The sequence below is a fragment of the Paramisgurnus dabryanus genome, chromosome 21, assembly GCF_030506205.2.
Source record: "Paramisgurnus dabryanus chromosome 21, PD_genome_1.1, whole genome shotgun sequence".
Lineage (NCBI taxonomy): Eukaryota > Metazoa > Chordata > Actinopteri > Cypriniformes > Cobitidae > Paramisgurnus > Paramisgurnus dabryanus.
Window position 1 is genome coordinate 17,321,314 of NC_133357.1, and position 26,446 is coordinate 17,347,759.

The 26,446-nt window shown below is 39.0% G+C and overlaps 2 protein-coding genes across 2 annotated transcripts; one reads left to right on the forward strand and one right to left on the reverse strand.

Annotated features, from left to right (window-relative positions):
* Nucleotides 1–16: 16 nt before the first annotated feature.
* Nucleotides 17–5,304, reverse strand: tnnc1b (troponin C type 1b (slow)). The gene is made up of 6 exons (XM_065285992.1): nt 5,115–5,304; nt 4,108–4,138; nt 3,809–3,955; nt 3,194–3,308; nt 501–637; nt 17–420 (listed from the first exon to the last, which is right to left on the reverse strand). The coding sequence occupies exons 1-6, from the start codon at nt 5,136–5,138 to the stop codon at nt 389–391; spliced, it is 486 nt and encodes a 161-aa protein (XP_065142064.1). The 5' UTR covers nt 5,139–5,304; the 3' UTR covers nt 17–388.
* A 4,013-nt stretch (nt 5,305–9,317) lies between these two features.
* On the forward strand, nt 9,318–26,052 carry LOC135775621 (extracellular matrix protein 2). The gene is made up of 9 exons (XM_065285993.1): nt 9,318–9,583; nt 11,306–11,367; nt 11,704–12,166; nt 12,359–12,474; nt 13,030–13,162; nt 14,687–14,844; nt 15,120–15,259; nt 23,537–23,863; nt 25,425–26,052. The coding sequence occupies exons 1-9, from the start codon at nt 9,397–9,399 to the stop codon at nt 25,600–25,602; spliced, it is 1,764 nt and encodes a 587-aa protein (XP_065142065.1). The 5' UTR covers nt 9,318–9,396; the 3' UTR covers nt 25,603–26,052.
* The last annotated feature ends 394 nt before the right edge of the window (nt 26,053–26,446 follow it).

Here is a 26,446-nt window from a genome sequence, read left to right on the forward strand (position 1 = left end):
AAAATAAAAATAATGCTACAGAAAATGTATTTATTGAGCACAAACAATATTACTGTTGAATGCGGCGAGCCACCATTAACTTTGTATTACAAACAAGAGACTATGAAATACAGATGACACAATCTCGTTATCTTCTGTGACGTGTGTTCGACTGCATGCGGCGCCGTGCAAACCAACAGGCTGATGATGTCAAAGTACCACGAGAGCAGAATGATCGGTATGATTTCTCTTCTCGCTCTCGCGGTATCTTGATGTCATCCGCCTGTGGGTTCTTGCGCCGCCGCAAGAAGTCTGAAGTTTGTATCTGTGTGCCGGTTGTGTGGTGACGTCAAAGAGACTGGTTTGGGGCAGACTGGTTTCGGGGTCTTTGGGTCATTCAGGCTGGAAATTACTCCACACCCTTCATGAAGTCCAAGAACTCTGTAAGTTTTAAAGTCATGGATTATACGTGGAGCACTGGATAAATATGCAAGTAACAAACTGTAATGCCAGTGATTTACCGTCGTAATCAATTTTGCCGTCGTTGTTTTTGTCTCCGTCCTTCATGAGCTCCTCAATGTCGTCCTCGGTAATGGCCTCACCTGTTGACTCCAGCATGTTCTTCAGCTCGTCTAAATCAATGTATCCATCTCCATTCCTTACAAAGACATCAATGAACATTTCTTTATTAATACACTTTTGAACAGCCTCTGAACATTTATTTGTAGTGGAAAATGGGTTTTCATAGTATAAAAGGTAGTAATAAATTACTATAAGGTTCTATAGGAAACCAAAAATGGGTCTTCTATGGGATCACTCCAAAGAACGCTTTATAGCACATTAGCACATTTATTTTTAAAGCTATTGCATGCATTCTGACTTAAGTTGGATTCCTCATGCTACACTTAGGCAAAGTGTCAAAAAAGCAGTTGGACTATTTGGACACAGAGTATTTCTGTGTCGAATGCACTTCGCTAGGGTTCATACAAGTTTCGGAAAGTCTTTTTCAAACATGGGATAATCTTATATAACAATCGTGCTTTAATTCTTTTATCAGTCCTGGAAGTACAGTGGAAGTCCTTATATGGGCACTTAAGGGCGATTTATAGTCGTGCGTAGGTGCTACGCCGTAGCTACGGCGTAGGCTATCCGTAGCCTGTGCGTAGCTCTGCGTAGCCTGACGCGCACCTCACAAAATTCCTAACAGCGCGTCGGCTCTACGCGGACCGCAACCTCTGTGATTGGTCCACCAGAACCCCTCCCGTCAGGTTAAAAAACTGCGTCATAGGTATTTCCGGTTGAGACGGTGAAAACAAAGATGAGCCAAGTTGAGGAGTGATTTAACTCAAACTGCAACATAAGTCGCTGTTTATTTACTTCCATCATTGCTGGTCTTCTCAAATTATACACAACAAGTTGCTATTTCTTCTTCGTTTGTGGGTTAACTTGCTTAGCTGCTTCTTCTCTGACGACTTCTGCTGCTACTGTGGTTACACGCGTGATTACTGCCAACCAGCAGTTTCGCGTGTGTTTGCCGTAGCTGCTACGCCGTAGGACCTACGCACGACTATAAATCGCCCTTTAATCTGGAATAGTGCATGCACACACCAACCTACGTCACCAGGGAGGTGTGTTTTTGTTCGTGTGGGAAATTAAAGCTTGTTCAGATTTCCGAAGAACCCAGCATTATGGAAACAATGGATATAGTTTGTTTGTCCAGGTAGCAGCGCAGTTGTAAAAGTGTGTTTGTTTAAAGGGACACTCCACTTTTTCTAAATATGTTAATTTTCTATTTGATTTTTGCAGTTTTGGAATCCATTCAGCCGATCTCCTGGTCTGGCGGTACAACTTTTATGCTGCGTTTACACCAGCCGCGGTAGAGCGGCAAGCGTGGGTGATTTACATGTTAGATTTACGCATGTACCGTGCGAATTGAGCATTGAGAAACACGCAAGTTGAAAAATTTGAACTTCATCGGATTTCCGTGCCGCGCTTACCAATCAGGACCTTGCTGTAGTAGTGACGTGATTACAGGAAGCGAGCGGAGTGGCGGAGTCTCAGCAGAGTCTCAGAAGCCCCTCCCATGATGCGAATTTCCGCGTGAATTTCTCGAATGACTAGTATTTCATCCGCGGCTTTCATGTGCAAATGAAGCGAGTGAACTCAAATGTTCAAGCGTCCAACTATGCGCGAATATCGCATTTTTGCCGCCTCTACCTTGGCTGGTGTAAACGCACCATTAGCATAGTTTAGCATAATCCATTTAATCTGATTAGACCATTAGCATCGCAGTCAAAAATAACCAAAGAGTTTCGATATTTTTCCTATTTAAAACTTGACTCTTCTGGAATTACATCGCGTACTAATTAAAAGTTGCCATTTTCTAGGTCGATATGGCTAGGAACTATACTCTCATTCCGACGTAATAATCAAGGACTTTGCTACCGTACCATGGCTGCAGGAGGCGGAATGATATCACGCAGTGCACGAAAATAGTCCCCTGCTATTGAAAGTTACCATAGGGGATTAGGGACTACTTTCAGGCGCTGCGAAATATCATTGCGCCTCCTGCAGCCATGTTAAGGCAGCAAAGTCCTTGATTCTAACGCCAGAATGAGAGTATAGTTCCTAGTCATATCGGCCTAGAAAATCGCAACTTTTAATTTTTGTCGGTCTTAGTAAACGATATAAATACAGAATAGTCAAGTTTTAAATAGGAAAAAAAATATCAAAACTTATTTTTGAGCGCGATGCTAATGGTCTAATCAGATTCAATGGATTATGCTAAGCTATAAAAGTGGGACCCCCAGACCTGGAGATCAGATGAATGTGGTAAAATCAAATGTTTAGATTTTTAAACTGTGTTTTATTGACAATGGTTGCATAAGTGCATATAATGTAAACAACGTGAACATCATAAGTTGATGAATCATAAGTTGTACATAAGTTGTACAGAGAGTGGGCTGGGATAATGTTTTGCTTGTTACTCGCTCTGCCCACGCCTCCAGGGGTTTGTTTTTTCTGGGAAAGTAGCAATACAGCTGATCTGTTTTTTATAAATCTGATAAAAGTAAAGACGCTTTGGAGATATGAAGGATGTAATACTACTCTATAGGTACTCCAGATTAACATTAGATTAGCAGAAACACTTTGTTATGTGACCTTTAAGATTAAGATGTACAATTGATGTCCTTTGGGAAAACACAGTTCATACTTATCAAACATGCGGAAGACTTCGGCTAACTCCTCCTCTGATTTTCCTTTGCTCTCCTCTTTCATACAGCGCACCATCATCACCAAGAACTCATCAAAGTCCACCGTCCCGCTCCCTACCAACACACAATCCATATTTTGTAGACAGACACACGAACATGATCCTTCCTTAGTTTATTTCAGACAAATGTGGGACTGTCCACTCTTCAATGTAAGTTTATACTAGGGATGCACCGATACCACTTTTTTGGAGTACGAGTACGAGTACGAGTACGAGTACTTACATTTCAGTACTTGCCGATACCGATACCGAGTACTTAATAAAAAAACATGATTTAAATTTACAGGTAACAGCTTTAGTCATATAATTTAACAAAAAAACAAAGGACTAGTTTTCCAGTTTGTTGTAAACTCTGCCTCTTTGGACAACACAAGAGACATTAACCCCTTACACGCCGCTCAAACATAGACATTTCTCAGACCGTGGTATCGATTCCAGGTATCGGGGGACTTTTAACGAGTACGGGTACTTTAGAAAATGTGGTATCGAGGCCGATACCCGACACCAGTATCGGTATCGGTGCATCCCTAGTTTATACTGTAATTGCCAACGTACCATCCTCATCTACTTCATCTACCATTTCCTGCAACTCTTCTTGGGTGGGGTTCTGACCCAGCATCCTCATGACCTTGCCCAGCTCTTTAGTGCTGATGCACCCATCCTCAGCATCCTGCACGAAGATGTCAAAGGCAGCACGGAACTCTGCCAAATACAGTTAAGAGGATAACCGCATGTCAGCCAAGAGTCACAAGTCAACAACGGTGTTACAAAAAGAACTGCAGAGATAATCTTATAATGGACCACAGTACTTATGCAGCTATTTGTTGAGTTATCCAAGAAAGTCAGGCACTTACCATTTTTCTGTTCTTCTGTTAAGTTCTCTACCTGTTAGGTAAAATAGAGAAAATGTTAAGACACACATGACGTGTTTATACCCTGACTTATTTATAAAGGCTTTAATCTTAGTCTCTTTATGAATCCTGACTATTTCAACCCCTACCCCCACCGCAAAAATATGCTTTAGGAATTTAGGGAAAGATTTGTTGCATATTTATTTATAAAACAGTGCTATTAATAAGAATCACTTCGTGTATGTTCTTATTTTATTGTATGTGATGTTAGGCAATACACTTCTAAAAATACAGAGGCTAAATGATGCCAAAGAAGAATCATTGTTGGCTTTAAGGTTCCATAAAGAACCTTTAACATCCAAGGTGAAGGTTCTTTGTAAAGGAAAACGGTTCGCTATAAAAAGGTATTAAAGAAATGGTTGTTTGTAGAATCTTTGACTGAAGAACTATAATTTTTAAGAGTAAAAAACTATTAATAAATAATAATAAGTGTTTTGTGCTGTTAGGTCATATGCCCTTAAAAGGGCACCAAATGTCCTGTGTTCCATTTATTGATTTAACCTTGAGTGCCACAAAGCCAAATACTATGACACTGACTGAGTTATAGTGCAGAAATCTGTCCTCTAGAGAACAATATATAAATTGTATAGGGCATTTTGTATGCATTATTTGCGTTTACATTTATGAACTTGGCAGTTTTCATTCAAAGTCTTTACAGTGCATTCAAAGCATACATTTTATCAGTTGTTATATTCCCCTGGGGATTCAACCATTGATCCATTGCACTGATAACACAATGCTCTACCAAGTGAGCTACAAGAACACTATTTTTCACTTACTTTACTACTTTTTAATAACTCAAATATTATGGCACAAAACAATTATTATTCCTTTATATTTCACTAACACATTTCCACAAGTAACTTATGACTGTTCATTACAGGAAGAAGCCTACCTTGGTCAAGGGCAAAATGGTGAAATGTCATTTACCATTTGGATTCCCAACTTACCGCTGCTTTGTATACATCATCCATGGCTGTCCTGAATCTGGGATCTTCTTTTTCAAAACGTCCTGTTGACTTCACGCAGGTAATCCAGCACTAACGCCCAGTCACCCCGCACACTTCTTAACACTGCAGACACAGGACGAAGAGTTCCAAGGCCACCTGTCTTGGCCTTTATGGCTTAGAAAAGACAAAGCCTTTTGTCACTCCCCCTTTCCATTTGGGAGAGCGAGAGAGAGAGGGGTAGAAAAGGAAAGAGAGTGGGGCAAAAAGGGCTTTGGGATGGTATGGGCTATAAATAGGGGAGGAATGTCAGAGACAACAGGCAGGAGGATTCGAGTTATGACAATAAGTCCTTGGCACTGGTGGCCCTGGCAGCCTGAGTGACACCCCATATCAAGTGCTAAACTTATCCAGCGGTCACCTGCATTTGCCAATCACTTTTGAATGGCATCACGGCTCCACTCCTGTTGCAGGCATTGTCTCTATGTTTTTATATCAATTTGAGTGTTACCTGGGAAATGAACCTGTGGTGGCACTAGCATTATCAGTTATAGCAACAAATGGGTTTGATTACCCCTATCACTTCATTTTTGACTGCAAAAAGGTGCTAGAAAAGGTCCTTCAGTGATGCCATAGAATAACCTTTTTTGGTTCCTCAGAAACAGAAAGGTTCATTATGGAACCATACAGCCAAAAATGGTTCTTGTGGCATTGTGTAGCCCCTACACTAAAATATTCTTCTTCTCTTTATACGTGAATCTATTTATAATGCCTGCATCAGTCAGTATCACTGTCAGTGTCACATTAGGCCAGTATGTGCATCAAAGCGTTGACTAATGCCTGTGAAGCTGACATCACAATGATATGCTTAGCCATTCTAGATCCCTCTGTCCTAAAGAGAAGAAACGCCTACTAGCCATAAACCTTCCCTTAAAAGAGTATCCAAGTTGTACCCACACTTACACACAAGACGTACACGATAATTGTGTAACAACATTAAGCAAGGTTGTAGGCTCGTCTCACTTTCCAAACATTTTCCATCCGGCAGAACCTCCTGATAATAAAATGTAAGGTTTCTGTTACAGAAGGCACATGTCTCTGCTCGTGTTCGCACCCACCACAACCACCTCATTTTGAGAACATGTAACAGCTGAGACACCAAACAGTTTAAGAGGCCGGTCTGGGACATAATAGTAAGAACGAATGGGGTGTCAGTAGAGCAGACTGACACCAATGACTCACTACAGACAGACATTTGGATGTGGGGCATGAATCAGGTTTTGGCAGATAGTGTAAATTTATAGATATTGTCTCATTCTTACCCACTGTTTGTTTGGAGAGTAATAAAGGGTCATTTGTTTAAAGAGGTACTTGAGGAAGCAGAGATTTGGAGAATAATTTTACAGTGTATATGCCAAACCTGTTTAAAATTTGACACCATCATTGGACTTTGGATGGTTTACTATATATATATATATATATATATATATATATATATATATATATATATATATATATATATATATATATATATATATATATATATACAGTTTGCGAATCTCTAATGAGGTTGGAAAACTAGGTATAAATAAGGTATAAAGTTGTCTCAAGGTGTGCACATTGGAAATATGCTTCATGTGTCAACATATACACAGTTGTTGCACATTTTGTAGCTCATGTTGTCTGAGCAAATTTAAACAGGCAAATCACTCTGCAGTGATACTTCGTGGTGTAAATGTAAATGCAAACAATCTCTTCCTTTACAATGTGACCCAGAGAGCTCTTCTATTTGTATACAGTATGTGTGTGCAAGACCCCGGCCCAACCTTAAACCTCAAGCTTTTTTTAACACGCTGCCTTTCTCCACCGGAGGTTGTTAGATTTTTTTAAACATCAGTTTTTTTTATTAAATAAAATGAGATCATATGTACTGAAAATGTATAGCCACTCTATTTGAACTATTTGAAAACTGGTAATTGTATTTAAACACTTAAAGGGCACAAATTATGGAAATTTTACAAGATGTAATATAAGTCTTAGGTGTGTCTGTAAAGTTTTAGCTCAAAATACCCCACAAACCATTTGTTGTTCCAAATAAGCGCTCTTTTCATGTCTGTAGCTTTAAATGCAAATGAGCTACAGCTCCTCACAGCTCCTCACTTCCTTACCAACAGAGTAAGCCAACAGTGAGCGCATTCGGTTAAAAATAGATCTGATTCCTGTGAATACAGTTTGAGATAATAGTATATTTAGCAGTGGCGGTCAGTGACTTCTTTTTTCGAGGACGCTCGATGGGAAGTCCGTCACAACATGTATTTAGCCGTCATGTGTGTAGTTCGTAATTTCAAAATATGTGTTCGGTGTGTCGAGTGAACCTATGTGCATCACGTGTCTTGTCAAAATAAGTGCCTGCTGTAGATGCATCTAAAGGGTTTATGATAAAATAGACGCTCGCTTTTGCCAGATACTCGCATAATCTCATGCGTAATCAAGAGTTTACTGTTAAGGGAGTGTCTTGCGTGTATTTTGTGAACGTGAGCATCTCTTTTATCATAAACGGTTTTGACGCGTGTGCAGCAGGCACTTATTTTGACAAAACATGTGATGCAACACACATGACACATATTTTGAATTTGCGCACCTCGAAAGAGCAGTCACAAGCCGCCAATGATATTCCGTATTAGTGATGCAATGTGCTAATAAACATATTTAGAAAAGCTTTCGGGTAAAATTAACCAGTCAGTCAGGGACCGTGGGTGGGGCTTTGTTTGTGTGACATCACATTAACAAGAGAATCAAAACAGCGTGTCTAATGTTGCGTTTACACCAGCCGCAGAAGGGGCAGCAAAACGCGCTATTCGCACGTAGTTGGACGCTTGAACATTTGAGTTTACTCGCTTCATCCGCGCGTGAAATTCTAGTCATTCGAGAAATTCACACGGAAATCCGCGGTATGGGAGGGGCTTCTGCGACTCCACGGAGACGGCTTCCTGTAATCACGTCACTACTATAGCAAGGTCCTGATTGGTTAACACGGCGCGGAAATCCGCCGAAGTTCAGATTTTTCAACTCGCGCGTTTCCCGCGGCAACGCTCAATTCCAATTGCTCAGTTCCGCGCCATCCGCGCGTACTGCGCCGCAGGATAATAATCCGCGTGTAATTGCGTCTTTGCATTGACTTAACATGTAAATCACCCGCGCTTGCCGCCTTTACCACAGCTGGTGTAAACGCAGCATAATGAGACTGCTTTAGTTTAACTGGCAATAAATAAGGAAGAGGGTTCGCACACTGCCATCACACATTTATGTCCAAGCACCTTGTAAAAGTGGATTTTGCATAATATGTGCCCTTTAAAGTACATTATATGTGACCCTGTCTTTAAAATCCAGGCTCATAATCTAATCTTTTTGAGAATGGAGCATCAAAATTGGAATTCACATTGATTTCAATCTTTGGCCTGATCTTACACAGTTGATATTAAAGTTATCAAGGTTATATTTTCACAGAATGTTCTTTATATTATCTAGGATGGTTTTATGTAGAAAACAGTATACACAAAAAAATGATTTCAGCTAAGTTTTCACAGGCTGGGTCACAAATATGAAAAATGTCAAATTATAGGCCAAATAAACTACAGGACTTTTTAAGTGCGACTTAAGCGTCCAAATACTTTTTTGGCCACTGTACATTATGACTTTAACTTTAACAAAGAGTATGATTTTAAAAGCCACTTTATTTGTCATTATGGCTGTCTCCATCTGTTTGTTTAAAGAGTAAGTTACCAAGTCTTTCTATTTTGGCAATGTCTTTTTCTTCTTACATACGTGCTAATGGCAGTGTGCCAGACAGGAATATGTTGCGGACGAGACATGGAGCCAGAGAAAGTTGTGTACGGGTCAGTCAGACTGCTCGCCTGACCCCCTCTTGTTTGAATAGCTCCCTCATTTGTCCATCTCAAGTGTAGCAAGGTGTGAACACAGCTTCATTGTGACAAACATGAAATGACTGACACTGGCCATCACTTTCCTCTACCTCTCTCTGTCTCTCTTATAAACTCGAGTGTCTGTTGGCACAGGCATTGACTTTACAAGCAGGGAATGATGTTTTCGTGAACATGGGATGAACTTGAATCCTGGCAACGGACGTCCTTGTACACGTCTAACCCCAGATCTGCAATCTCCACCCTGTTTTTTTTCTCCTCCTACATCTCACGACTGGCTATGAGGGAATTTAAAAGGCCAGCAAGAGGTGAGCATTCAGGTACATCGTAAGCGGATCAGAAACATGCAGGCTCTTGTGGTGCTTTGTGTCTGCTTGGGAACTTTAACAGCGAGAGCAGATGCATTGAATGAACTGGATAAGACCACAGAGGGAAATGAAATAACAGACTTAGATTCACACATCAGTTTGTCACCTGAGGCTGATGTTTCATTCGTACAACATCAACTGGAGGATTCAAGTCCAGCATTAGGTGAGTAGCAACAATAATATATATTTTTAAAGAAGTAGCACAGGATGTTTCTGGACATGTCATGAAAATAAATATTATTTATATAAAGCTTTCAGGATGTGTATTGTTTCAAAGCACATTTAAAGAAGATTATAGTCGTAATGTATTTTCAATGGCCCCAAAATGTATTTGGACATTTCTAACACTCTTAACATATATTTATTTTATTGCATTACATACTGCAACCATATATCAAAAAGAAGCATGTCTAAGTAAAGGATGCAAGTTTTCAAGCCTAAAAAAATGCTGTTTGAACACTATGTGATGTTTTATTGTATAATTCTGAATAAAAATTATTTGCTTGAAATTATAATTTTTTAAAATCTTTGTTTAAAATAAATGACACTTGGTTATATGTTATTTAATTCATGACATTCATTTATTTAAATTTACTCTGTTAAATTTGCCGCTGTATGTGTTTGTAATGTGTAGGTACTTATATGGGTCAGTGACAAAAACGGTTTGGCAAGATGAGAATTAAAAAAAAAAACTTGTTTTAAAACCATGCATCAGGTTTATTTCAATTCACAGTGTATTTCTGTTAATTTTATGATTTCATTTGCACCATTTTTATGAAAGTTAAGACTGAATGGACCTGAAAATGTCAAATGGTGAAACCGCCAGTTGTGCCAAAGAATGAGAAATATAAAATATTTTATCCACCTTGATAGCATGTAAGCCTAATCATCAAAAAAAAATGTATGATTTTAAAATATAATTTTATTGGTTATTTCTAAATGTAAATTTTAATGCGTTTTTGTAATATTTGTCCTGACATATGCTGAAAACAGCTCTGTTTTCTAAATAATCTTTGACAAATTGTGTAATAATGTATGTAAAAAAATCCTAATAAACTGAACTAGATGATTATAATTTATTCCACATTTTTTAATGAATATATTTATATTTTAATTTGAAAAAATATTAGTTACACCAATTGACACAGACCGGTTACACCACATTGACATTTTTGCAATTATCTCCCAAATCTGCTTTCAAAATGAAATAAAACCAGAAATATTATACTGGTTCCTTAAAAAGATAATGTATGCAAGTAATCTGCAAATTTATTATGAAATTTTTACCTTTTACATTTAATTTATCCGTATGAACACAAAATAATTAACGCCACGTCTTTGACCCATTTGTTACTGTGGTTCAAATGGTATAGCATCGTAAAATTAATTGGTTCAATGAATTCATTTCTTGGCAAAAAACACTGATACACTAAATATCTACTTTGAATGCGCTGTTAGTTGCTTTGAATACACTGTAAAAAAAGAGAGAGATCTTACAATTAAAACTATACAATAACAGCCTCATGCAAAGCATTCTGGGAACCAGAAATTTGCTTCAGATTTTGTTTCCCAGAATGTTTTGCTTGATGCTGTTTTTCTAGTTTTATTCTGTAAAGACAAAGACTTGTAAATGTTTAATGTTCATTTAACTTTGAACAAAATGTTGCCAGTAATAAGTAAGTTACCGGCAACCCAGCTGCAAATTATACAGAATTTTTTACAGTGTAGAAACGTCTGCAAAATGTAAGAAAATATAAATACGTGCTCTCGTGTATGTGTAGCTGTTTCTGTCTTTGGTTAAGTGGTTGGTTGGTTAACACACAGATCAGTGTTCAGCTACTGTTTTTGGTGTCATCGTTTTTAAATCATGGTTGTATAATTGCAGGTGAAACAAACCAAACACAAGGATCAAGGCACTTAAGGGCCGCAGGCACCGAAAATAAACAGGTGAGGGAATCACTACATTTTTCTTTGTGTAGTTCTTAAATCAAAAAGCAGCTGGAAAAGTAAATATTTTATTTTTGGCCACACTTGAACACCATAGTGATATCCATTTGGAGCCTAGGCCACTACTGTTGTCAGAGGGAAACAAGTATGTGTAATCTGGCAGTCTGAGACAGCACAACCATACCTAAATTTATTCCTAATGTTTAGCCTCTCATTTTCCTCCTCCTTCATTCCTGCCTGTCCTATTTATCCACTATATTTTGTATGTTCCATTTGCTTCTGACCATTCCTGTGTCACTAATGGATTCCCTGTGTGTGTGTATTGTGTACCTTTAGTCAATTTTGGGGCGAACGGAAGCTGTGTGGGTGGAGCTCAATGCTGTATTAGAGAGATGGGGAGGAACAATAGGGAAGCTCAATACCATCCTGAGAGGGCTTAACGAAGAGAAAACGCGTCTCATGGACAAAGGTGAAGAACAAAAAGTAAACAAAAAGAAAGAGGATGAAGATGAAGAAGATGATGATGAGGAAGAAGAAGAAGAGGAAGAAGAAGAAGAAGAAGAGGAAGAGGAGGAAGGAAAAGAAGAAGAAGAAAAAGAAGAGGAGGAAGCAGGAAAGGAAGAAGAGGAGGAAGCAGGAAAGGAAGAGGAAGAGGCCGATGTGAATAACAGCACCCTGAGCATAGTTTCATTACCAGAAGGCTGCCAACTGGACGGAGCTCGAATATTTTGCAACTCCTGCTTGACTCATCTGCCAATCATAACAAACATTACTGGAGTCACCATACTTGAACTGCCTGGTAAGCGCTGGACATAAAGGACCGACATAATTATATACATCACCCAGACACTGTAATTTAAAAATGTTTTTCAAAACCTTTTATCCTTACTACAAAAGTCAATCGACTTTGTGGTTACGTAAGTCGGATTATTTGTTGTATACCATATGTTGGGTTGCAATAATAACCATTATCCAATGTTCTTCTCTATAGGGAACAACTTGAGCACAATTCCTCCCGGTGGTTTTGCCGGACTGCCAAATCTTGAGGAGGTTGATCTAAGTATGAATATGCTGGAGGATTCGTCTTTCGACATGAGTCTGTTCACGGTACTGTTATTTCTTGTCCCTTTAATTACACCAAATATATACTTTTGCAGTCTTTAGAGAATATGTATAGGCCTCCACCCTAAAAGAGTTTTTTTTTTATTTCAACATACACAATTTGAAAAGGTTTAAATTATAACTGCTATATCTTGTAAGTGCTAAGTTTAGCCACAATACATCCTTTTCCTATAAAGTAACCTCTTTATAAAGTGACCACATGCTCCTCTCAAATCAAACATAGCTCCAATAAAAACATTCTGGAAAATGTTGCTGACTTTTGTGGACCGGAAGCAACTAAGAAGGATGTTCATTAAAGAGGGAAGTTCAAATATTACAGTGCCCACACTGTACAAATGATAGAGAGCTGTATTCAAAAAGTAAAGATGGGGTTTGAAGGACATGTTCTTACCTTAAACCTTTCATTCATGCTGGTATAGGCACAGTGGAAACATTACTTTCTTACAATTTAAACCAATGATGTCTTCAGGGTCATGAAACCCAATGCAGACAGGACTTAACCGCTCCTCAGTAAACAGTTTGTTTTATTCTCCTCACCAGAATCTGACAAATCTGAGAAGACTGAAACTCGATGGCAATGGACTTACAGCAGTTCCACATTTGCCATCTTCTCTGGAGGAGCTAAGGATACACAACAATAGAATAAACCAGCTGGCCTCACACAACTTTAAAGGTTTGTGCTGTTGTTTCAGCTGCACAAATGGGATAAACCAAGTTTATTTGTTCACAGCTCTGCTACCTAGATGTACATCATTGGCAGAGTTCTGGTGGGGCAGGGCCAGAGCCAATTAGGATTTTGTCTGAGAAGTATAAAAATTCATATTTTATTTGTCTAATCTTAATATTTTAAAAGGTAGACTAAGTAACTTAAGGCTAAAATAGTTTTAATTAATTTAAACTTTATTTAAAAACCATGAAGCCACATTCTCTCGCTAATCTAAAAGTATTGATGTACCCTTGTTTGCCGATAGGCTTCCCAAGCACAAATGCAAAACTCTGCCTATGATGTACAAATTTTTTAACAACGAAAGTCAGATAACCTCTATTGCATAGTACCTCGCAGTTTGGTTTAGGTCAGGTCCGGTCAGCTCACCTCTCTTTGGCTTGATTAGCTTTTCCATCGAGTTTAATAACACTTCGGAGTGGGAGGGATTGTAGGCGTGTCATTATATTTGCACTGCCTACAGCTGTGACATCATACAAGTGAGAGCGTCGTTATACATTCCCATACATTCATTTATTTCTCAGTCTGCCACAAAATAAAAATTGACCACCACAAATAGATACAAACACCGTGGCGTCAGTCGACGCGCTCCGCTGAGCCTCATTCAAGTCACATTTAAGCATATATGCGGACGTGCGCATCGTGAATGTGCCGCCACAAACTGCAAGTCTGGAATTATTTTATGGTGTTCCTGATTCTCAACCTGTGAGTGTTTTTCATCACTAAAAGGGAGTTTGGAAACTTACAGCAATGCACAGAGGACAACAGGTTTACTTGAGACAAGCTAGCATGAAGGTAAAGCTAATCTTTTACATTATAGTGATGACGCTGGTAGTGACGATACTCTCAGATCAATCAGTGATCTACAGTGTTTTCGCATCACGTTTTGGTATCAGCTCGGGTCACTTGGAACCACAACTGAGGTGGTACTAAAAAAAGTATCGGGTACTACAAACTGAACCCAGTGGAAAGCTCCCAAAAGTAAGCAGACCCGACCCAAACCAAACTGTGGGGTACTATGCAATGGAAAAGCGCCATTACATGACATGGACTCCAGTTATATAGTTATACACTCCATAGTTATATCAGTAGCCAAAATAAAATCCTATAATAAAAAGTCATTGGCCTAAATTTGTATAGGATGATATGCTCAATATCGTTCATAACACCAATTGATCATATCTGTCTGAATAGAGCATTTCTGTATTGGCACCCATTGTGCCACTAGGTGTCAGTATACTCAAAAAAATGCTGGGTTGGGAAAATATGGACAAACCCATTTGACACAACCAAGATTAGAATCCTATCAACATATACAACCCATAAATGTTTGGAAAGGTATGCTAAAATATTTGCATGCCAGTTGTTTAGAACGCATCTAAATAGCAGCACCTATGAGAAGATGTACTGAAAAAAACTCACCTTTTTTGTTGTCTGTGTTCCCTTTTAATTCAAAGCACTTTTTTTCCATAGGCTTGACCAATCTACAAGTCTTAGAGCTAACAGGTAACCTGCTGTATGAGGGCAGCGTCGCACCCTGGGCTTTCAGACCCCTGAAAGCGCTGAAGTTCTTACGATTGGATAAAAATCGATTCAGTGCCATCCCAGCAGGACTGCCCCCATCTCTAGAGGTCAGTTATAATGTCACCCAGCCAATGTCAGTCCACTGAAAAAAATTATTCATTTAATTTACTCAATTTTTTAAGGTAAGTGGTTGCAATCAACTTATTTAAGCTACTTTTAAACAAAAGTATTTTGTATTCCTAATTTTTTTTGTTTAAATGTAGCTTAAATAAATTGATTGTAACCACTTACCTTTATTCAATTTAGTAAATTGAATGAACCATTTTTTCAGTGCACATCTCTATTATAGTTTAATTGTTTTTTTTTCTTTGTGTATTTGCAGGAGTTGAGAATGCAAGAAAATCAAATTGTGGAGGTGCAGGATAGGCTTTTGCATAAATGCATACACCTAAGAGTGCTTGATCTCAGTCACAATCTTCTGAGAGAGAACAACATCTATCCCAGGGCTTGGATCAACCTGCCGTAAGTCTCACACTTTTTATACAAAACGCAACCTTTTTTCAACAAGCTATTTTTTACAAAGGGGATAATGTATAGGCAGCAGTTTATTATCGCAGAAATAAGCCCCAACAGTTTGATCAGGACCTGACGCGAAGGGTCTTGTATCACACTGTTAATGGCTTATTTTGTGATGACAACCTTCTGCCTGTACATTATCCTGCTTATTACACACACACTGTACCGGTATTTATTTACCTCATAAGTTAAGGACAGAAACATTAAATATCAGTGGCGGCTCGTGACTGCTCATCCGAGGGGCGCTAATTCAAAATTAGTGTTGGGAGTGTCAGTGTCATGTGTGTTGCTTGAGTTTTCAAAATATGTGTTTGTTGTGTCATGTGAACCATGTGCATCACGTTTTTTGTCAAAATAAGTGCCTGCTGCACATGCGTCAAAACCATTTATGATAAAAGAGACGCTCACATTCACAATATACATGCAAGACACTCCCTTAACTGTAAACTGTGATTATTATGCATGAGATTATGCGAGTATCTGGCAAACACGAGCGTCTCTTTTATCATAAACCCTGCAGCAGGCACTTATTTTGTCAAGACACATGATGCACACATAGGATCTCTGGATGCGCAGAAAACATATTTTGAAATAAGGAACCACACACACGACGGGCTACATTACAGAAATTGTAAACCGTATAAAATATATTTTAAACTTTTTTTCTCTTTGTTGTTCTTTTTATGTTTCGCCCCGTGCAATGTATCATAATTAACAAATTACTACCGGGCCCAGCTATTTATCTTTATAAACTGATACGTGACCTGTGAAAACCCAGTTACGATCATTTTTTGTGATTTACTGTTTTCTACATAAAATCATCCTACATAAAGAATATCATGTAAAATTATAACCTTGATATATTTCATATTGACTAAGTAAAGCCAGGTCAAAGATTGAAATCAGTCTGAAATCACATTCAAACTTTTACGCTCTTAATTTCATAATCAATGTATTAAAGCAACACTATGTAGTTTCCATGTAAAAATGACTTACAGCTCCCCCATGTGGTTAAAAAGCGCAACAGTGCCTGGTATCAGACACTCTTCTGCAGGCAGGGGGAGGGGCGGGGCTGTGTTTCCTACCCTCCACCGCCACTTTCAGAGTGTGCTTGTAGCAGCTAGGAGGCTGCTCAGGTTGCAACAACAGTACAATTTGTCCAGTTAAAAGTTGTTCTATCACTGAAATAATTTTAGAGACATTATTTAAAGGTAAAAAAAACTACATAGTGTTGCTTTAATTTTAACTGAAGTCCATTTCTGGTACTAGCCACTAGGTGGTGCACAAGACACACTGTTTTTGACCCTATAATCACATGCATTGTGCTAGAAAAGTACCTGTGCATTCCCCATCACCAGAATCAGTTGGAGAAGTAAGATCATTTATTCTGGCTTGACTGTCAGCTTGCATCTGCCTCATGGTTTTGATCCGACTGGAGATGTTCATCTCCAAGGCCTCGCATCACTCATGTTCAAGTGTGTTATACAGGAGGCAGAAGTGATTCTCTCATCACTCATTCTGCTCTCTACTGTGTCTTAAAAAAACAAGACTGAAAACACACCACGACCCAGCTGTTTGGAGACTAAAACTTCATTTCGTGAGGAATATCATTGAGCGTCCCTGGGCTCTGGAAAGGCATTTTATAAAAAAAACGTATTATCAACTTTGTCAGTATTGTGCAGGGAGCGTTACTAAGACCTATTTTATAGTTGAGCATCAGCTCATTGTCATTGATAACAGGTTACAGTGTTGGCTGGTTGTTGATGGGTTAACTGGAGTGATAGTTATAAGATTGTGTGGTGGTGAATGCATGGGCCAAATACTTCCAAATATGACCAGACATATTTCTGAAAGCCAAAAACAGCAAATATGAGATGCGGGGAATTAAAAGATAAAGTCAGAAGTAATCAGTTTTATTGAGGAAACCCATTTGATAGATGCATTTATCCAAATCAACTTACAGTGCAGTGCAATGTATACAATTTATCAGTATGCCAGCTAGGCATGGGCCGGTTACCGGTTTCAAGGTATACCGAGGTTTAAAACAGTCAAGGTTTCAAAACCACTAAAATGTTCTGTGATACCGTCTCCAAGGTATGAGCTGTGTTTATACAAAATTCATTAAATCATGAAGTCATGTGATTGATTTGATGTTTACATTTAATATATATTACGAAAATATTATATATGTTTTGAAAGCATATTATAATTTAAAGACTTTATTGTACCTGGCATTTGAAAATAACACATTTTAGTGTTGCAATGGCAATACCGCAACACCGTGAAACCGTGGTATTTTTGCTAAAGGTTATCATACCGCCAGAATCTTATACCGGCCCATGCCTAATGCCAGCATTCCCTGGGATCGAACGTGTAAACTTTGCATTGCCCAGTTGTTGTCTCTCTCTCTTTCCCTCTCTCTCTCTTACTCTCTTTTTATTATCATCAACATCTGCATTACCACGAAAACGGAAATTATTTCTGGAGCTTTGGCCATGGCTATTTCACTGATGCTGTTTTCTTTTTACGATAACCCATAATTAACCGCAGCAAGTGTAAGTGAGCTTTGATCAGCAATTGGCTCAACTTTACAGGCTCTTAATGTCACAACTAGTGTCACATTGTCACCGAATCGTACTCTTAATTGTTACTGTAAATGCATGCGTGTGTACATTCATGCGTGTTGTCTTGTGATCTACCCAAACACAGTCCAGCACCATGCTATTATCTCAGCATAAATCTGTGAACCTCCCTGGGACATTTACTGTCTGCTTTCATTTCCTCAGCCTTTATGAGTGCCTTTCAGCCCAAATAACATTTCAGACCCAGTCTAAATAGCACTTTAAATCCCAGCTTCATCGACACCCCTCAAGGCTTCATGCATTTCTCAAACTTTCACTCATTAACTCAAGCAGCACAAACTGCAGAGCGTTGAACAATCCGAGTCATTACATTTACATTTATGCATTTGGCAGATGCTTCCATCCAAAGTGGCCTATCGTGCATTTGAAGTATACATTTTTATTAATATATATGTTTTCCCTGGAATTCAAACTCATGATCATTGTGATGCTGATGCAATGCTCTACCAAATGAGGTACAGGAATATAAAGTAATGTAAAACAATGTACTGTCCAAAAAGTGTCCAAACTTTTTCTGATACTGTGTTTGTAGCTTATTTAGTCATTTTGTTATTTGCAATTTAAAAGTGGGATTTCATCCTCACTTTAAATTGTGCTCTTTTATAGCTCAGTGATTAAGCATTGCGTTAGCAGCACAAAAGGTCATGGGTTCGAACCAAAGGGTGCCATTATATTTTGTATAAAATATGAGCATTTGAAGAGCATTTTAGAAACCCAAAGTGGGCGGAGCTGACCGTCGCCATCTTTAAACCAAAAATGGGCAAAGAGGTGGAATGTGGATGGAGCTGAGGATGAGTTACAAGAAAATTCACCCCCTCATAGTTGTCATGAAGGGCAAAATATAGACAATAACCACTTTTGTACCAGGCTGTAAACATATTTTTTCTGCTATAAAGTTGGGCATTTTAACATGGGGGGGGGGTCTGCGGGATTGACTTTTGGAGCATGTCTCTAAAGGCCAGTTAATAAATTACAGTTTAAGATGCTTTTGGTCCCACACACGTCCTGAAAAGTGAAGCCAAAACATTTCGATTGGTGGCTGGCTGCAATATAGGTCATAAACCCCACCCTCTTCATGTAAACGAATGGGACGAGAGCCAAACTTAAAAAAAATCTAATTACACTTAAAAAAAATTCCCAAGGATGGTTTCTACTGTTTTAGTTATTTTAAAGGTGGGGTGCATGATCTCTGAAAGCCAATGTTGATATTTGAAATCACCTATTCCAATAGAATCTGGACCTTCTTTTGATAGACCCGCCCCACACATACGCAACCTAGGCAACGATGACAGTTAGTAGACATGTCCCTTACTCCCGACTCCCTTTCCAAAGTGTTTTTTTTTTTTCAAAAATCATGCACTTAGAAAATTAAAAGATTTAAAGGGGTGTGATGACTTGATTTGTGTGTTCGTGATTGAGTTAAATGGAAAATGGGCGGGGCCTTGATACCACTGAGACTCTGGCTCCAAATGATGTCATCTGCAATTTTTGAGATACTTTGGCTTCATTTTTTACAGTGAAATTCTATGGAGACGTGTCGTCCATATTTTTTATAGTTTATGGTTTGTACCCAGGGGACACACATACTGAAGAAAAGATTTTGTAATGCCCGGTAAATGTAAAATATCATATACGACCCACATATAGTGTGTCTCTCTGTGATGCATAGTGTCACATGACCAGGTTCATATCAAAATCTGTGCCGAGTGAGGTTAGAAAACTGTGCAGAACACTATGTGGATTTCATATGCCTGTGTGTTTATATAGGTGCACAATTGTTGATGCGTGAGAGAGAATGACACAATGTGGCCCATGTCATCTGAAGTGTTGTTGGGTTCTGGAAAGACTGGGGTCAAGAACAGGGTGTGCTGTTAAAGGGCCAATGACCTGAGACTCAGAGGAGGCGTATGGAGAGGACAGTGTTGATGCGTTGCTGGACTAAGCTTACGGGAATAAGCAGAAAGCCTAGAGGCACTAGGGTGAAACAGAGGACACTCGCATGAATTTTCCCAAGTTGTCTCAAAGGGGGACAAAAACACGAGTTAGTGCGCAGCATGGTGCAGTTGTGCTTCAAAAAGAAGTCGACTCTCATCTTGTAATGACTGAGGACACAACCGTGCCACTGGTTCGGTAGATAAAGCCATGAGTGTGAAAAATGTTTTTAAAACTTCGTCCTGTCAGGAAAGAGGGCCATTGCAGAATGATACAGCATGAAATCTGCATTGTGGTAGCAGTGGTCTTCCTGTCCTGCATGCCAGGTTACGTAAGGCCAGTTGTGCAATGCTGGCACTGGCACCAGTGATTGAGTTCATGTGGTGGCAGGCGAGTTCTCTGTTCCTCATTACTGCTTTGATTTCTGAGGATCACTGCTATCATTTATTGCACTTGGCTTGATGGTAAGGGGATCTTTATGGAGGAACAATGTCACTACTCAGCAACAGGAAGCCAATAATTCTGAAGAGCAAAACCACTTTACAAAATGTGACTGTCCTGTTCTGTACTTATGCTTTATTGCTTTAAAAAGATAGTTGGTCCAAAAATGATAATATGACGTATGACAAATGCAGAGGGAGGGTGGAGACACAAAGCAGCAGCAAAGAACCCTCTGCATGAATGATGCAGAGACGTCTAAGATGGAGGCATTATCAGAAGCTAGTTACTTTTGTTTGTTAAGTTTTAAATAAGGTTATTTCTACGACAAAACTGCATGGATTACCCTCAGACGGCCTTTATTTATCCCCCTGGAGCCGTTTAGATTACTGATGTGAAAGATGGATACACAATCTTTGGGCTTAGGGCGCACTCACATTATCCAAACCAAACCGCGCTCGGGCGCGTTTGACCCCCAAAGCCTGGTTTGTTTGACTAGTGTGATCGCTTCGTTCCGCGCCCGGGCGCGGATTGTTTAATCGCGCCGCGGCCGGGTTGCAGAGGTGGGCCGGAGCGCGGTTCACTTGGGCTCAGGCGCGGAAGGCTGTGGTGTGAGCGCAATCGCGCCTGAGCGCGATTCAAAAGGTGAAGACGTCAGTTGCGCGACCACTCACCTTCATCTGCCTCCGTAAAAACCTTTTGATGCGCGCAGCGGGGTTACGTGAATGTCCGAGCTGCGCACGTGACAGATCAACTAAGCAATATGATGACATGTGAGAGGGCTGTCTGTAATCGCGTACCAAACGACTCCGAATAAAAAACACAGACTTATCATTACGGTGGGTTCCAGTGTTAAGAGAGCGCTTTACTTCCTGCTTTTTCAAAACAATCGCATCTTAATGACGAAAGCGCGCCCGGACTCGGATCGATAAGAAGTACAGTGTGGTGAGTGCGTGCACCTGGGGGAGTAGGGAGGGGTGGCAATCGCGCCCAGGCATGGTTTGGTTTGGTTGAGATAATGTGAGTGCGCCCTTAAAGGAGGTGGACCCGCATATTCATACATTATAATTGGAAGAGTTAGGACATGTTCTAAAAAAAGCTAAAAATGTGATCGTATGGACTTATGCATCTCGGACGTAGCCTGGGAAAACCCAGACAACTTCCGGCAAATTTAGATTTGCTCTGCAAGTAGTCTTGCAAAGAGGCCATTCAAGGCCATTTCTAGTGCTGAGAAATCGCTGGACTAATCAGAAATGTTGGGGCGGGCTTTACACGATGACGACAGCACGCTCAAAGTGATTTTGCCAAGTGGTTGATGTCTTCAGGGCAACATATTGTGTTGACCCAAGGACAACATTTTTCTAAATAAAACCTAAACCCACCCCAAACCACAACCCTAACCATAACCAAACCCTAAAATCAGAGGGACATGATAAGTGAAAAACAGTAAGCTAATCCTGATTGGAAGCTTAAACTTAAAACAAAATGTACATAATGTTGCCCATCATCAACCACTTGGCAAAATCAGGAGAACCACAACAGCGCAGCGACGGTGAAGCAGACCCGAGCAAAGAACAACACTTGAAGCCTTCATATTTAAAAAAATATGTTATCGCTGTCTTACTGAAATGGATCCGGCAAAAGTCTGATATAGCTCTACATACGTCATCTCCTTCATTGCTGTGATTGGTTTTAGGTCTATCCAATTGGACACAGAAGCATTTGAGAGACGTCCGTTGGTGACGCCCCTTTGGAAATAATTTGTCTATGAAGCTTTGCCAGACCATAACTCAGTTACTACTGAGAATGGCCTGGTTTCAACCAGGTTATCACAGACAGCTTGAGGGTGAAGAAATCATGGGTATATTATAATTTTTGGCCCATCCCTTTAACCACAGTTTACACGACAATGTTTTAAACCGTAAATGGAAACGTTTTTATTCGGTTTGGCTGTTTGTCTACATGACAATGGCATTTTGGGGTCCTGAAAACGCAAACTTTTGAAGACTTTTTTTGTTTCAAAGTGCACCTTTTTGAAACCTACGCCTTGTTGTCTCCGTTTAAAACTACATACAGTAAATGCAAATCTGTAATAACGGTGACATAATGCACAGTCTAGTGAAGTATAAGGATCTAGACCTATTACCAAAACAACATTGGCGGCATTTGTTACAAATTCTGAGAGAAACATATTTGTCTTCTGAGTTCACCTATGAACTGACGTCAACACTGAACAGCCCTTATTTATTATTTTAAATTATTTGTTTGCTTTATAGTTTTATTTCATTTCAACAGCACACACACACATTATGAAACATTTGTGGAAATATTCACGTTATAAAACAACCCAGCTGCTATAAAAAATCTCCTAAAAAGAGAAAGAATTCCCACTGTTTATTAGCATTTACACTTATTTCACAAATAGAACTTAAGGATCTCAAATACTACCAATATAATATAGCATAAGATAACATTATAACATACAAATAAGCATTTTATTATTATTGTTGTATTCTCTGCACACTAAACAACTTTAGATTAGAGCTGAAAATAATAGCACAGTATTCCCATGTACTCCTGAAAATGTCCCACAGAAAATTCCTAATTGATAGGCAGTGAGCAATTCTCATCTCATGGATAGTAGCAGAGCTTGTTAGGTGAATAAAAACCACATAGAGGTCATTGTACTGTACAGTAGCTTTGATTTATTAATAATATTACCTGCTGCAGCTATCTTGAGTGTCCTTGTGTGCTGGTTAACCATCAATGCTGCATATTAAATGTGCTTCTGACTCCACTTTGAGACCTTTTCACATATACACTTTCTCTCTCTCTTTCTCTCGCTCTCTCTCTCTCATACACACACATTTTTAAAGTTCACACTCTTTGTTGTGCACACAGTATTTTTGGCTCCAGTCGCCTTGGGTTAATGACCCACCCAGGGGCCCGGTCTCTGTGCAAACACTGCTGATTATTTTTCTTCTTGGACACACTTGAAAGAAACTCCTTATTTATAATGTGATGTGACTAATGTATGCTTACCACAAACAATATTTTCACATAGTTTACACTTATACAAGTAATACGCACATTGAAGTTACAATGAGCATCTAAGTGCAATATTTGGACAGTTCATATTATTTGACTACTGCTACCATTATTAGTTGAAAATAAGTAAGCACGTCACCTCTCTCTCACTCTTGTTTCTCAGGAAGCTTGAAGTTCTTGACCTGTCTCATAACCAGATGGCCGTGGTGCCCTCACACCTGCCGAGAGCCTTGCGTCAGCTTTCCCTTCAGCACAATCACATCCACGCCATTCCACCAAACTCACTGAGTCACCTTCGTCCAGGCTTACAGTCTCTGCATCTCTCCCACAACCTTTTGGAGGAGGAGAGAGTGCTGGGAAGATCGTTTCGTGGAGTCTATCAAACACTGGTGGAGCTGCACTTGGACAACAATAGGCTTGAAACTGTGCCACGCAACATACGCCACTTCAAGAATCTCCAGCTACTGCGTCTAGATCACAACCGTATAAGGTTTGTACACGAAACCTGCATACTGCCTACATACTGTACGCAGCTGCCTTCACACAAAAATATGGTCAATAAATGGTCCTAGGATGTCACTGGGGGTACTACCCTTATAAAATGTCCTAATATGTACCATTTAGGTACCGATATGCAAACATTACGTACTAATATGCACTCTTTGGTATCATTATGTACCTCTGAGGTACTAATATGAATTCTAGGTGCAAATGTGTCCTCTTTAAAATAGGGGAACACCCCAGTGACAGCTAGAGAGCATTTTCTGACCATTCATAATAATACCGCCCCTTAATCTGCACTTTCCAACCACGGCACTGCCATTTAGTGCAGAAAGGGGGAAAGAGAAAAAAATAATTGACACCACAATTGATGGCGATGAGTGTTTGCATTTCATCAGCTCATTTGCATTTTAATGGACACACCCAAAAACTAGGGATGCACCGATACCACTTTTTTGAATACGAGTACGAGTACTTGCATTTCAGTACTTGCCAATACGGATACCGAGTACTTAAAAAAAACATGATTTAAATTTACAGGTAACAGCTTTAGTCATATAATTTAACAAAAAAAAACAAGGGACTAGTTTTCCAGTTTGTTGTAAACTCTGTCTCTTTGGACAACACAAGAGGCATTAACCCCTTACACGCCGCTCAAACATAAACATTTCTCAGACCGTGGTATCGATTCCAGGTATCGGGGGACTTTTAACCAGTATGAGTACTTTAGAAAATGTGGTATCGAGGCCGATACCAGTATCGGTATCGGTGCATCCCTACCAAAAAACGACACATTTTTGCTCACACCTACAAAGTGGCCATTTTAGCATAAATTATCTATATGGTATTTTGAGCTAAAACATCACTTGTGCTCTGGGGACACCAAAGATTTATTTTACATATTAAAAGTCTTGTCTCTTTTAATCATTATTCATGTCTGGAACACTACAATGCCTTTAAATGTGTAGAAAACATATTCGTATTTGGAACAAATCCATACCTTAAGATTCAGAGATTTCTGAAAAGTTAACCAGCTTGTTCTTTATGCTCAGACGACTACTGAGATTTTTGCTTTAAAACATTCTCATTTCTTACTCTCTAATCTCACTTCTTTTTATTGTCTTAGTTTGCATTTCAAAACCATAAACTTGTCTGCACCTTCAGGCTATATTGGAATTGGTATGAAAGAATAAATAGTGAGCGCTCTCACTTTCAGACTCAGCCGAGTGAACTACATGAACCCCATGCTAATAAGAATATTTGTGTTTTTGCTTTGGGCCTTTGCCAGTAATTTTATGGGTTTTCTGATATACATCAGATTACTTTTTTCTTAATGAACTTTATGACACACATTTGGTGAAATAACTGAGAAGAAATACTGACCATAAGTCATGTTATCTGTCAATAAAAAAATATTTTGCATTATTGTATGTAGTCCATATGAAAAATACATTTTAGTTTAGCTGGGTTTCCCCTTTGTATATTTGCAGCAAACAGCCTGGAACAAAACTTTCAAGAAATAAAACAAATGTATTGCTTTGTCTTTTCAGCTCTGTTCCAGTGAGGTCTGTATGTAAGGCTATAAGTACTGAGAAGTCTCTGCTGTCAGATGTCCATTTAGAGTACAACTACATTGACGTGAAGAAAATCCCTCGTAAAGCTTTCTCCTGCATCCAGGACCCCAACAGGATCATTCTGGAGCCCCAGACCCCCGCTGTGTTACAGTAAACTCCCGCAGAAACATCTGTCACTTCACTCTCTGCTTCTCCTTTCATCCACTTTTATCCTACTTGAATACTGTAAACTTCATGTCCATTAGATCTAATTGTGTGCTAATAGTGACCTTTTATTTTGGAAACTTCAGTGTCACTCCAGGGATTTGACTATAAAGCTTTAGTCTTTAAAGCTTTACAAATGCGCATGCTGACATGATTCTTGAAATGGTTATATTTGGGTAGATATCATTTCTGGTTTCCTTTAAGTGAAGCTCATAACATTACACAGAAACTTTAGTTATTCAATGCTTTTATTGCACTATATCCATTTACACTTGCATCTGCAATAATATATTTATCTTTTTTATTCTGATATGTTATACCATTTTAATTTATAATACTATAATTTGAAATGACCTTGGCTTGTATTTATTTTTGAATGCAATAAAGTAAATTATTACAACAGTTTCTGTGTATCTGGAAATACAATAGGGTCTAAAAATCTAAAATCACTTGTGAAATACATCTGTTATTTTAAACTTTATTATAAAGTGCTTAAAAATGAAAGTAAAAATGTTCAACACTTCCTAGTATTTGGAAAAATCTAACTTTTAAGGGTAAAAATGGCCAATAGCACAAATTTGCTTACATTTTATAACCAATAAATTGTTTAGAATAAAATGGAATTTATTTTTTAATTCATAATTTTTTTACAGAAACATTTTCATTTACCTTATTTCAGGTTTACATGAGTTTTTTAGACCCATATTTTTCATGGTCTGACTTTTAAGGCACCGCTGTATTTTGTGAGCTGTGTTTCATAGACAGCAAAGCTCACAGCAATTTTTATGTGCATT

Bases quoted from the DNA above. Each gene is read 5' to 3' on its own strand.
- LOC135775621 (XM_065285993.1), top strand. From the start codon at position 9,397: ATGCAGGCTCTTGTGGTGCTTTGTGTCTGCTTGGGAACTTTAACAGCG. The intron at 12,167-12,358 runs GTAAGCGCTGGA...TCTTCTCTATAG, and splicing joins CACCATACTTGAACTGCCTG to GGAACAACTTGAGCACAATT. The intron at 12,475-13,029 runs GTACTGTTATTT...TCTCCTCACCAG, and splicing joins TCGACATGAGTCTGTTCACG to AATCTGACAAATCTGAGAAG.
- tnnc1b (XM_065285992.1), bottom strand. From the start codon at position 5,138: ATGGATGATGTATACAAAGCAGCG. The intron at 4,139-5,114 runs GTAAGTTGGGAA...TTTACCTAACAG, and splicing joins ATGATGTATACAAAGCAGCG to GTAGAGAACTTAACAGAAGA. The intron at 421-500 runs GTAAATCACTGG...TAAAACTTACAG, and splicing joins CGGCAAAATTGATTACGACG to AGTTCTTGGACTTCATGAAG.